Raw genomic sequence first — 14,549 nt, forward strand, 5'->3', positions numbered from 1 at the left:
GCATTCCACCAGGTCAGAGCCATCACTGAAAAGGTGGTGGAGGATAATCTGACTTCCTTAGGGCCCGGGACCTCTAAACTATGATTATTCATGGACCTTAAGGTCCACCTATAGACTCAACTTTGGATCCAATGTCCATTTGGAAGAAAGACCTTGGGATATTGAGCCTAAAGACTAGCCTAGTTTTCAGGAGGGAACTGAAAGTGAACCACTCAGTCTATTCTGGGAAGCTCAGCTTTGTTACTATGGAAATTCTGAATAAAGAAACTTTTCTAGGAACATACATTTGGGGATTCCTCTCATGCCATTGCTACTAGCAGGGTGTAAATTAGAGCCGTTCTAAGATATTTTGGGGTGATGGGTAACATCCGAATGGAGTCTTCTGTGAAGGTGCCAGAGAATGAGATCACTTCGATTCCACTGATATGTTGCCTTTCTGACAAGGCACTCGAGGCAGATAAGCAGTTTTGTAATATGAAAATAAACAAATGCTGCAAATGATAGAACAACAGAGGTGTCTCGGGCTGACAAATGGTCTCTTGAGGAGCTCGTGACACAAGGTCCCTGGCTTGAACCTCTTCATTTTTGCACTCTTGCAGGGCACACAGGTTTTAGGTACCCTAGGAAAGGTAGGGGAGAAGGTACCTCAACAGTTATCTCAATAGTTCCGTCAAGAAGTTATGGCATGTACACGCTGCCCCAGATTCCCTAATTTCTGCCTTCCTTCAGAAATTATATGGTTACTGTCAGCCCTGAAGCTGCTCCACCTTTGCTTCCAGGAACATCTACAACATGGGTGGGGAAATCTGTGGCCTTCCTGAAATGTAGCTGGAACAGAACTCCCATAATCCCTGCCCACTGTCCCTGCTTGTCTGGGCTAATAGTAGTTGGAGTTATGCAGACAGTTGGAGTTCTACAGGTTCCCCATCCTAATCTAGATCTTCCAGCCACGTGGACTAGACCATACTAGCAGCCCATCCTTCTACGTCACTAACATGCCACATAATCATATTAGCAATGATACGTAATCACACGGTCTGAAAAGAACTGAATATGCTGTGAGACGCGGGTGGCGCTGTGGTCTAAACCACTGAGCCTAGGGCTTGCCGATCAGAAAGTCGGCGGTTCGAACCCCCGTGACAGGGTGAGCTCCTGTTGCTCGGTCCCTGCTCCTGCCAACCTAGCAGTTCGAAAGCACGTCAAAGTGCAAGTAGATAAATACGTACCGCTCCGGCGGGAAGGTAAACGGCGTTTCCGTGTGCTGCTCTGGTTCGCCAGAAGCGGCTTAGTCATGCTGGCCACATGTCTGCGGACAAACGCCGGTTCCCACGGCCAGTAAAGATGAGCGCTGCAACCCCAGAGTCGTCTGCGACTGGACCTAATGGTCAAGGGTCCCTTTACCTTTTATGCTGTGAGAACAATCACAGAGATAGAAGCAAACACACCTTATGGGTAATGTATAAGTGGAACCAGAATCAGCAATTTCTCGGCAGTAGCCATTGGCTTTTATCTCTCTAAATGAGCCTTCATGTCCTCAATCCAATATTAATTGGCAGAACTTTCTGACTGTAGCTGGGGAGGAAGCATTTTGAGGTCCATCTTGGGCACTCTGTCATGTTGGACCCCTGGCAACTACAGTGGGACCTTGGTTCTTGAACTTAATCCGTTCTGGGAGTCCGTTCAACTCCTGAAACCATTCAAAAACCAAGGTTGGGCTTCCGATTGGCTGCAGGAACTTCCTGCACTCAAGCGGAAGCCACATTGGACCATTGCAGAGAGGCCTGGCATCGTTCAGCCCCTCACAATTAGGGGTCTCAACTCCTTTCCCCCATACTTTGGGGGGGAGGTGAAGTAAGGTGACTTCAGCCGCATAGGAGCTGGAGCCTATGATCACCACCCAACCAACCAACCACGACTGCTCTCAGTCTTCTCTTCTTCAGGCTTAACATAGATATGCCTACATTTACAAAAATAAGAAAGTTTTTATTTTTATGGTACTTCCAGCTGTGACTACTTTCCCCTGTGCATAAGCATTCATATTTGATAATGAGTATACCAACTAACCTTGCCCATCTCTCTTTAATACTTTCCTATAGATTTTTATTATTATTTGAAGTTGGCAGCACTTTTACAACAATTTATTTGCTTCTAAATGTACAAAATATTCAAATTCTGAACACTATGTCCTTGATACATTCCTCCCCTGCACTTAAATGATTTCTTAATTTATAAAACTGCCACTAATGGGGACGGTCTGCTTCAAAATAATCTCTTTAATTCACTCCGATTAATGCACAGACTGTTCTGCTCTATGTTGCAAAATCATACAAATATGACGCTTCACTTGAAGGGTTTATCTGCTTGCAGTACTGGAATACTCATTCTAAATAAACAATGACAAAAGGGATACAGACTAAAGGCCTTAAAAGTCTTCTGCAGATGTTCCAAACTTGCATTGCTTCCCCCCTTAAGGAATTATGATATTTTAACACAGCTTCTGTTTTAATTCTGCCTCCTATCAAAATTAAGCATTGCACTTAAGATGCGGTCATGGCAGTAAGTAATTTGGTAGGTTTTTTTAAAAAAAAATGAATATATAAATTGTGACATATGCAGGGCTTGTTTGTTTGGAGAACTTGGAACATTCATCTCTTTTATCAATTTCTTTGTTGTGCAGCTCTTAATGAGAGAAATGCAACAGACGGAGGTATTTTCAGACCATGTGTGCTGTGTTTTAGTGTTTATAGCATTAATGATCTTTGCAGTGGCAATATTCCAACCCATCAACTCTGTTTGGTTGATGACACTAACAACAGCTCAATGGAACTGATGGAGGAAAGAGAACATAGGAGAAATCTGGCATGGGCGAATCTTGCAAGTCACTGTCTACTCGGTAGAACTCCATTAATCAAACACGATTTAATCTAAACACCACATTGCACAAGTTCATTCTGTGCATTCACTGTGTATTCACCCCACAGAGCAGTATAAATGTAACCTCGCGTGGCTGCCATACCCATTTATCCAAATTTCCAATTATCTGAAGAATTTGGAAGTCAGCCAGGATAAATGGCTGTGCGTACCTCATTGGGAAACGGCTCCCTCTCGCACACGCAATCTGCATGGTTTAACAAAGTGCATGTCTTAAACAGGGGGCTTTGTAACAATTATGGTGATGCATGTGGGTGTCACGAAGTTGTGGCAGTCTCAGAACCTCACGGTCATCCGCAGGACTGTGCTCTCCACATTACAAAATCCAGAGAAACTAGAGAACTTGTTGGGCTCAGTCCAGCATGTAGCAAAAGGCAAAGTCTGTGTGAAAAGGACTTGATATGTGGGCATGCATGATGGCACCTAAATGACTTCAGCAGATCTATTCTGGAAAACAGCCACACAAGAAATATGTAAAATAACTAAGCAAATATTAGACATCGGCCCTACTAAACATCTTCCAAGACAACAATGCCCATTTACACCACAAAGAACTCATAATCCACCTACTTTCAGCAGCCAGAAACACCATAACCAGACACTGGAGAGACCTGTCAGGAGTAAGCATGGACCAATGGTACCAAATAATATGGGAAACAGCCCTACTAGAAAAATTAACCAATAAACTGAAACTGACACGGAGACAAACAGAAGAAGACGCCTTTACCCAATTATGGCTCCCCTTTATCACATACACAGCCCAACAGGACAATGACAATAATCCACCAACAGCATACGAATCAATATGGCTAACCTGATCCAAAACACCCACCCACCCCACTCACACACAAAAACAAACAATCACACCCTAGGCCAACCCCAACCTCTCTCACCACCAAAGGAACACAAGTGAACAGCACAAGCAACGCTGACACCAAACCCTACATACATTAAGCATAACAGAAACATCGCCATCCGACCCCACCCCCACCCATCTTCCCTCCCTCCAGCCCTTCTTTTTTTTCCCCTCCCCCTAATGTCTCAACAAATGAAACGGATTTGTAAAAATGTTACACGGAAAAAATATGAGAGACATTACACTTACTTCTGTAAAACAAGAAAATCTTTAATAAAAATTTTTTAAAGAACAAGAAAAAAGCAGATCTCGAAAGCTAAACACCCCCCCCCCCGCTTAATCATTAGTCCTTGGCAGGGGACATGCAAGAACTGCAACCTTCACAATGAAGCTCAGAGAAAGGAGAAGGTCCTTTAGCTTCCCGGTCTCTTCTCTGGACCACGACCAGGTCTCTTGACTGTTGTGTTTCTTCTCATGCACCCAAGTCGGCCCCAAATTCCTTGCTTAGGGGAGTTAGATAAATGTCCGCATTAAACTTGAGGGCATGTCGCTTCTCAAGTTGTCCAATGTGTATCTCCAAACCCTCATTTGCTGTGTTAACAGAATGTTGGGCTTGGAACAGGGGGAGGTTTTTTGTATGTGGAAGTTGGCAGTGAGAGGGTACTTAATATTTCCCACGCGAGCCAGTTCTCCCCCCGAAAGGGCTGCATCTGGTTATTTTTGCCCCCTCAGCTGGCTTGAGTTCAGTGCTGGAGACCAGTAAGGAAAAATAAATCCATACAGCCTGGGGTGTATTTGCAGGGGAGAATAATTAGTGTTGGTGGAAACTGGTATCCCCTAATGTGCACTGGTGCTTTCTTTGTCCAAGGAGATCCTTGGAAGACTATGATGGTATATAAATGTCATAAATAAATTAAATGTTATTGGAGAGACGAGGAAAACACAGTGGTTCATCTCCTTTTGTTGCTGTGTCTGTGGTACCTGGGGAACAAATGAATTTTTGCTTTCGATCAGAGTGAGATTTCAGGCCCAGCCTGTGTCTTTGGCCTCCAACAGATGATGGGCCCAATCCACCGAGCCCTTCTTTTACGAAAGCCTTTCCCTGCCTCCACTTCTTTTAGCAGGAGGCTTCCAGATTGACTGTGTGAACTTCACAAGTTACTAGGCAATAACTTAGTAGATAGGTAGCCCCTTGCCTTTTCCTGTAAGACCTATTACAGTCGTTAAGAGTCGTCAAGAGGCTCTCTCAGCTATCTGCCTATCTCCCATTCCCACCACCCTTCTGAGTAACACCCCTCCCCACCTTCTCACTATATAGAAGGATCTGGCAACTTCTGTTTCAGTGTATCTGAAGAAGTGTGCATGCACACGAAAGCTCATACCAAGAACTAACTTAGTTGGTCTTTAAGGTGCTACTGGAAGGAATTTTTTTATTTTGACTAGGCAATAACTTGATCTCCTGTCCTGATTCACTTAAGACTTTGGGGCCCCATCAAAACTTTGCAGTGATGGTTGTTGTTGCCATTTTAATTATTCTTTACTATTTCCCTGAAGCATATGGATGGAGATGCAGAATGCTGTTGGGGTTTTTAGTCAGCCCTGTAATATTTGCCGCGGCAAACTTTACAAAGGACAGAGTGCGGAGAATTAAACAAAGGGACTTTAAAGCTTTGTGCTTTAAAGTTTTGTGTCTGAACATTATTATTATTATTATTATTATTATTATTATTATTATTATTATTATTATTATTATTTTCCCAACGTGGCGTATTGGTTAGAGCAGGGGTAAAGGTAAAGGGACCCCTGACCATTAGGTCCAGTCATGACCAACTCTGGGGTTGAGGTGCTCATCTCGCTTTATTGGCCGAGGGAGCCGGCGTACAGCTTCCAGGTCATGTGGCCAGCATGACTAAGCCGCTTCTAGCGAACCAGAGCAGCACACGGAAACACCATTTACCTTCCCACCGGAGCGGTGCCTATTTATCTACTTGCACTTTGACGTGCTTTCAAACTGCTAGGTTGGCAGGAGCAGGGACAGAGCAACGGGAGCTCACCCTGTTGCGGGGATTCGAACCACCGACCTTCTGATCGGCAAAGCCCTAGGCTCTGTGGTTTAACCCACAGCGCCACCCGCGTCCCATGGTGGTATATAAATGTTATAAATAAATTAAATGATAATAATAACTTCCCCACGGAAGCCCGCTCTTTAATGCTGAATCAGAGCAAACGGGCAATCCACGAAAACCCGAATTGCTACAGTGTTAAAGAGTAGGTTTTCCTAGGGAAAGGCGCAGGGCAAAACAAACAACCAAACAAACAACCAACAGCAATGCTCGGACTCAGAGCTTTAAAGTGCAAACCTGTGCCTAGAAACCGCAGGGCCAAAGGGATGAATGGATAAGTCCAGAGTCCTGAGACATCTTTGAAACAATTATTACGGTGTACTATTTCCTGGACTTGAGTCATCAGATGCTCTCGACAGCTGAGCCAACAGACTTGGCTTACCTTTAACTTTATACATGCGGCTAAAGGCTCCTTTACGTGCACAGAACAAGGTCTGGCATGAAAAGAACTTCCTCCCTCATTTCCTTAGGAAGGTAATTCGAACACATCTTATCCTTCCATGCACTTGCCTTTAGGGATTTGCTGCTGCGAATATAGAAATGAGTTGTTGTATTACATGGGTTTTGTATAGGGACGCCAGACAAAAATTCTTCACATTTTGTTTCGGTCTCTGTATTATGGATGTGTCTAAAGAGGTTTCTTCTGATATAATCTACTGGTGGAATACATGCAGTATGATTCCCCACCACCACCGCTGCTAAATGAATCTGCAACCTATTTGATTTACAGGGGGTGGCTTGATTCTGTAAGGCAGGGAAGGGGAATGTCTGTTCCTCCAGATCAGGGCAGTCCAACACACATCCCGAGGGCCACATGTGGCCCTTGGGGCCTTTTCTGGCAGCCCTCTTTGCCTGCTCAAGCAGTAAAAGTTGTAAAAAGAATAATAGAATCATAGAGTTAGATGACCCCAAGAATCATCGAGTCCAGCCGCTTGCAATGCAGGAATACACAGCTGTCCCATATGGAAATCAAACTTGCAACCTTATCAACACCAGGCTCCCACTGGCTGAGTTATCCAGGCATGATCGGGGATGCAATTTGTATAATTTATTCATCCAACAGAAGCCAGCTTTTTGACACAAACCTTTATTTTAGCATGTTACATAGTTTTGGTATTTCTTTTGTAGGGTATGCATAATTCTGTGTACAGGACTGTAGAAAACACAAACACACACACACACACAGAGCGGACCCTCCGGTTACATAACTTTCAGGCTACAAATGCGGCAAACCCGGAAGTGTATTCTTCTGGGTTTTGCCACATGCGCATGTGCAGAAGCACTCTATCATGCGTGCACAGAAGCAGGCCTTTGGTTATGGATTTTTCAGGGTGCGCACAGACCCCCAGAATGAATTATATCCGTAACCAAAGGGTCTACTGTATATGCGCAAAAGTACAACAAACTGACATCTTGGTAGTGGCGCCCTCCCTGTGGATGAATGCTCTCCTATCAGATGTCAAAGAGATAAGCAACTGTTTAACTTTTAGAAGACATCTGAAGGCAGCCCTGTTTAGGGAAGTTTTTAATGGTTGATGTTGTATTGTGTCTTTATTATTTTGTTGGGAACTGCCCACAGTGGTTGGGGAAACCCAGTCAAATGGGTGGCATATAAATATTATGATGATGATGATGATGATGATGCTTTTTTTTGCCTTCAGTAATGATTTGGATTTACCTTGGATTAGCTTGACTTTCAGCTGTTTGATGAGCTTTCCGACAGAGAAATCCCCAGAGTTTTGACCAGTGGCTGACCATGAATATTAACCACAACTTTGTCTTCTTCCATATACAGTTTTCGCCCGAATCCTGAAAGCCCCTGAATCCTACAATGTCAGCTTTGGCTCTGTGGTGACGCTGCGATGTGCAGCAACAGGCATTCCAACCCCTACGGTGACATGGCTTGAAAATGGAAAAGCCGTAAGTGTCTTTGCAGTTGCTGGGAACATGTGTGATTCTTCAGCTGAGGTCTGCAGGCCACATGCTGTCAGCTGGACCTTGAGGAGGCCGGGGAGTAAAAAAGGAAACATGCAAGAAAATGCCAAAGGCTTTTGCAAAGTAAATAGCAATGCTGAATGAAAACTCAACTCTTTCTACCTTCCAACGGAGCTAGACTGAATGATCAGCCCTGTATCAGTTTTGACTGACACGTAACTAGTTGATGTGAAGCATGCACAAACCTGGAATAATAATACTAGTACTAATTATTTAAAAATTTTCCAATAGCACCTTAGAGACCAACTAAGTTTGTTCTGGGTGTAAGCATGCACACAAAAGCTTATACCCAGAACAAACTTAGTTGGTCTCTAAGGTGCTACTGGACAATTTTATTTATTTATTTCGACTGCGTCAGACCAACACAGCTACCTATGAGAATCTATAATACTTCTTCTTCTTCTTTTTTTTTTTAATTATTATTATTATTAGGTTTCCCCAGCCACTCTGGGTGGCTTACAGCATATATAAAAACACAGCCAAATATCGAACATTAAAAACAGGGCTGCCTTCAGATGTCTTCTAAAAGTTGTGTAGCTCTTTATCTCCTTGACATTTGAATGTCTCTCACACTTTCATTCATGCTTCTTTTTCATTCATCTTGCTTGTTCAGTGCAGCCGCATACCCTCCAACATTTCTCCAATGAAAACTTGGGATGTCCTATTTCATAATAAGAATAATTTTATTATTTATAACTCGCCCATCTGACTGGGTTTCCCTAGCCACCCTGGGCGGCTTCCAGCATATATAAAAACATTTTTTTTAAAATAAAATTTTAAAAAACTTCACTATACTGGGCTGCCTTCAGATGGCTTCTAAAGGTTGTATAGTTCCGTATCTCCTTGGCTCTGGGGTCACATAACTCCATGCCCTCCAGTGTTTCTCTGATGAAAACAGGGACGTCCTAAGGAAAAGCGGGACATTCTGGGATCAAATCAGAAACTGGGAAACAGCTTCTGTAAATCTGGGGCTGACCCTGGAAAATAGGGACACTTGGAGGGTCTGCGAGCCGGATAGTTTTGCAGCAGCTACAATGCAGGAAAATATGTGAAAATATGTGACTCGCCCAAAACAAGAACTAAGAAAACGGTCCTCAAGACATCAGAGGTTATGAATTATTAGGCTAAGACAAAATAAATGGAGGTCTAGAAAGAGTCACTGCAAGGTGAGGTGTGCTCACAGTTTTAACTCAGGGGGTTTCCCAGTTTAGCCAGTAGAACATGAGATCCTTACTCAAGTATGAGGCTTTTCCATTTTCCTTTGACCTTGCAGAGAAAACATTTGGTCGGTTGAGGAATCAAAAATGGTTTCAGGTCGGCCTTCCTGTGCTGATCTATGTACGTGCTTGGTTGGTACGTTTATGGACATTTATTATATATGTAAGACTTTAAAATTCTTATCACAGCACGAACATAAGCCACACGCAAATATAAGCCGCACCTTTAAAATTGAAGTGGGAAAAAGAAAAAAATAAGAAAAAAATGACCAAATATAATTATCTGGGCCTGGCTCCCAGGGAGGAGAGTCTGCAACTGGGCATGCAAACATACGCCCTTTGTTAGCGATGCTCTGGCTCAAGTGCTGATCATTCTGTAGCTGAAACTGCACCACCCACCCAGAAGAGTGCAGAAGTACAAACAATCACTGAGGGAGGGGTAACCCCATGAGAATATACTCAGGGGACACAGAATAAAGGTAAAGGTAAAGGGACCCCTGACCATTAGGTCCAGTCGTGGCCGACTCTGGGGTTGCAGCGCTCATCTCGCTTTATTGGCCGAGAGAGGCAGCGTACAGCTTCCGGGTCATGTGGCCAGCATGACTAAGCCACTTCTGGCGAACCAGAGCAGTGCACGGAAACGCCGTTTACCTTCCCGCTGGAGCGGTACCTATTTATCTACTTGCGCTTTGACGTGCTTTTGAACTGCTAGGTTGGCAGGAGCAGGGACCGAGCAACGGGAGCTCACCCCACCGCGGGGATTCGAACCGCCAACCTTCTGATCAGCAAGTCCTAGGCTCTGTGGTTTAACCCACAGCGCCACCCGCATCCCTAGAATACACACAGAATACCGTGTGTCTATTGGAGGTGGGGAAATAGAAAATGAGATTGATGGGGATTGAATGGAATGAAAGTGAACATGTCTGGCTGGAACTCTGAACAGGAGCACTTTGCCCTGCAATCTTTTGTTGCAGGCCCCACTTGCCCTTCCCTAATTTTGTTGAACTTTGTTATCAGTTACAAGACATTGCTCTCTCTCTCTCTCTCTTGAAGGAATGCTATGAACTGAGAGCATGGGGACCCGCGATAGGGAAGTATCAGCTTTCCCGCCAAAGTTCCGCTCTCTGCATTCTTTTCGTCAGTGGAATGGGTGTAAAACTGGATCTGAATTTGTAGCCTAAATATATACTTGATCTTGTCTCAAGTTTAATTCCTAAATTGATTTATTTTTATTTTTTAAAGGATTAAAAAAAGGCGATTTCTTGAGAGTGAGTGACAGGATTTTTGTACGAAATAAATTGTCATAATTTACCAGGGTCTCACATTTCACGTTGAAAAGCTGCCCGGACTTAAAAATGCAGTCCCTTGCAATGTTCACGATGTTTCCTGCAGCTATTTTCTCCTCGTTTCCACGGTGCAAATGGCAAAGAGTGCAGCGATTAACTGTCTTTCAAGCTGGTCTGAAGTTAGCTGTGCCAAGGCAGTAAGGGATTGTTATTACCTAATGGGAGCTTGGCGACAGAGCTTACCCCTAGAACTGAAGCTCTTTTCAATTCTCCCTGCGTTTATTTCCCTGTCCCTGTGAGTTATATCAGCGAACGTGGCAAGGAAAATCTCCTTGGCTGTGTGGTCCAGGCTAAGAGCGAAGCCTTCTGACTCAGCCTTCCGAGTTCTCACATTTCCTTTCCAAAATCTGCAGCCAGGACGGAAAGCCACACACACACAAATTTCCCTGACTTGACAGGGTCCCTGTAAGACGAAGAGGAACAGAAGGGAAAGGAAGTTTGAGGGGCCATGTTGGCGCTACCAACTGCCCATTCTTAGGTGTTAAAAAAAAGAAGGGCCAAAGCCCAGAAATTATCACACTGCAGAATAGAGGTTTTAAAGGTCAGAAGTAAAATCTCTCACTGCCTCCATCTCTTCCCCTTCTATTTGCCAGGAGGTGATGGGACCAGTGGCCATGATGTTAGTTTTTTTGATGTTGAGCTTCAGACCATATTTTGCGCTCTCCTCTTTCACCCTCATTAAAAGGTTCTTTAATTCCTCCTCACTTTCTGCCATCAAGGTTGTGTCATCTGCATATCTGATGTTGTTAATATTTCTTCCGGCAATCTTAATTCCGGCTAGGGATTCATCCAGCCCAGCCTTTCGCATGATGAATTCTGCATATAAGTTAAATAAGCAGGGAGACAATATACAGCCTTGTCATACTCTTTTCCCAATTTTGAACAAATCAGTTGGCACGACTAAAAGACTAAACAACAACAACAAGGTCAGAAGGCCTATACCTCCATTGCTCCCTCTGATTATTCTATACCCAATTCTCTCTCTCTCATCATTTTTATTTGATTTTACAATGACCACTCCCCACATTAAATGGGGGGCACCCTTTGCTTTTCCGGGTCTCCTTCAAAGGTAGCCCCACATAGAGCGCATTGCAGTAGTCCAAGCGGGAGATAACCAGAACATGCACCACTCTGGCATGAACCCAAAGATATGAGGGCCATCTTCAAATATCTTAAGGGCTGTCCCATGGAAGATGGAGCAAGCTTGTTTTCTCCTGCTCTGGAGGATAGAACTCAAACCCATGGCTTCAAGTTGCAAGAAAGGAGATTCTGACTAAACATCAGGAAGAACTTTCTGACAGTAAGAGCTGTTTGACAGAGGAACAGTCTCCCTTCGGAGGTGGTGGACTCTCCTTCCTTGAAGGTTTTTAAGTAGCAGTTGGATAGACATCTGGATGCGTTATCTGATATTTCTGCATTGCAGGGGGTTGGGCTAGATGATCCTTGGTGTCCCTTGCAACTCTATGATTCTGTAAATCTGGATCTGGTCCACATTGTCATATGTTGTCATAAGCGTGGAGGAAAACCTTAAATGCGTTGCCGAGTTCAGCAGAGTTCCCAAAAATAGACCAGAGGCAATAGCCATAGCTGTCAACGTTTCCCTTTTTTAAAGGGAAATTCCCTTATTCCGAATAGGATTCCTCACAAGAAAAGGGAAAAGTTTACAGCTATGGCAATAGTACTTCATTCAACAGAGCTTTACTTGTGCTGAAGGCAAATGTAGTGTAATGGTTATCAAAGCCAATACAATGAGGTTTGGCTCAGTCCATACAAAATCCAGTTGCAGCATTTATAAACTTAACTCATAATAAGACTAAACCTTAGCACTAAGCATCCTATGTACAGAAACAGAAACACCACACCAGAAAGAAGAGAGAGAGAAGAGAAAAGGTAAAACCCCAGGCTCCTTCTGGCCTATATTTATAGTCACCATGACCTTAATTGGGAGAAAACTAATTCAAAGCAGCTGTACTCAGCTTCTCTGAAGGTATAACCCAAACAATCATTAGCCCTTCTGCCCCTGCTTCTCTCATACAGAGAAACTTTTAGTAGCTTCTAGAATTAATCAGAATAGGAAAGCATAGGAAAGATCTTTACACATGAGATCAATACTTTCTGCACTAAGAAATGCAATCTGACACACATGTCTCGCTGAAAGTGCATCATTGACCTCCTCCTTGACTGCAGGGAAATCTGCCTTTATCCTATCGCAAATAAGGAAAAACAGTTTAAACCTGGGACTTTATTAAATCTGCTGCATTTCCCTCTGACACTATAACACCTCAATGAACTCAAGCAGAACTGGGTTCATGACCTTGAGGAAATTGCTTCTGCACACTAAATCCAGAGAAGTGATTTCTGACTAAAAGAAAGACTTGGTTAAATATTTTGATCAACGAAATATTTAGACAGAAACGAGAAACCTGACAACCTGTGGATTAATTGACACCGGCCCTTTTTCACCAGACCAACTTCTGGCTTGTTCTTGTATTTGTACAAGCATGCCTATTAATGTAGGAAATATGTGCTCCTAATGAAAGCGAACAAGTGACTCTAAATGCTGGTGTGAATCAGAGCAGGCTATAAAATATCAGCGTTAAATCCCTGGCTCTTCAACACCTTCTCCCTTATTCGTTTCCTAGGCAAGAGAGCCACATTAATGTACTAATATTACAGGTTTAAATCATTGGTCCCAACCTTGCAGTCCATGTCCCCCCTTTGCAAGCAGGTTGGTTATTTATAATTAAAAACAGTCATAATCTACCATGATACATATGAAGGGACCACGAGAGTAATCTAGTCTGAACCCCAGCAATGCAGGAATCTTTTACCCAACACGAGACTCAAACCCACGACCTTGAGATTAAGAGTCTTGTGCCCTATTGACTGAGCTATCCCTTATTAAGTTGCTTCTTAAATAATAATAATAATTTATTATTTATACCCCGCCCACCTGGCTGGGTTTCCCCAGCCACTCTGGGTGGTTTCCAACAAAATATTAAAAATACAATAAAACACCCCGGCCATAATAGGTGGCGATTTTAATGCCCGCACAGCAGCAAATTGGGACTCGCTGACCAAAGCCAAATGGTGGGTTACCCCAAACCTTGATAATTATGATCTGGAACATATCATGAGGAGAACTTCTAAAGACCAACGAGTTAATGAGGCTGGAGTACTCCTCTACCAAATGGCCATCCGTTTAAATCTGGTCCCCCTAAATGGCACATGCCTCCCTGATATTCCAGGGGATTTCACTCACCTGAGTGTTAAATCAAACAGCGTCCTCGATTACCTGCTGGTCTCCAGTGATCTACTTAAGTGTATTTCCACCTTTAAGATCGAGAATGTACAATCTAGTGATCATCTTCCCCTTGTAGCCAAGCTTTCCTTGAATTGGCAGTCGGAGGCCTATAGACATGCAACCCAGATGGTAACCGACGTATCTCTCCAAGTAAGAGGAATCAAATGGTCGGAGACCCAGGCTCAAAGGTATCAGGAATTCTTTCAAAAAGAAATCCTCGGGCCCCATCCCTACATAGGCTCTGCCTCAGACGAGCATAGCATAGTGTTGAAACGCTTCCACCATCATACGACTGATCTTACGTCCTTCTTCAGGTTACCACCCAAAATATTAAATCGAAACGAGTATACTTACGGTGCCCCCTGGTATAACTCTCAGTGCAAACAAGCAAGACAGTGCCTTCGTGCTATATATAATGTATATAAGACCTCCGATGCATCTACTCTGCCAGCTAGTTATGCACAAGCCAAGCAAGTTTACAAACGCACGCAGAAAATTGCCAAACGTGAGTGGCAACATAATCGCTGGCAGGCCTTGATTACTGCTTCAAAATCACATAGATCCAGGGAATTCTGGTCTCTGATTAACAGAAGGGTGAGGAAATACCCAAGGGCAGTCATCCCTGCACCGACATGGGAATTGTTCCTGAAGAAATGTTTCTCACAGGCAGATGCTCCCTCCGACCATCTGATGCATCTGTTTTCCCACCTACCTATTTGGCCTCCCACCGATCCTGACGAAATAGCCAAGCTAATAGCCCAGCTGAAATCGGGCAAA

General features: G+C 43.7%; 1 protein-coding gene across 1 annotated transcript in view; it reads left to right on the forward strand.

Moving 5' to 3' along the window:
• Positions 1–14,549, forward strand: part of MUSK (muscle associated receptor tyrosine kinase) — a 64,977-nt gene that overhangs the window by 14,928 nt on the left and 35,500 nt on the right. Inside the window, exon 6 of the mRNA XM_081175951.1 lies at positions 7,706–7,830. Within this exon, the coding sequence (XP_081032077.1) occupies positions 7,706–7,830 (125 nt within the window). The remainder of the gene's footprint in view (positions 1–7,705; positions 7,831–14,549) is intronic.

This window comes from Podarcis bocagei (genome assembly GCF_964188305.1).
Source record: "Podarcis bocagei genome assembly, chromosome: 17".
NCBI classification, from domain to species: Eukaryota; Metazoa; Chordata; class Lepidosauria; order Squamata; family Lacertidae; genus Podarcis; species Podarcis bocagei.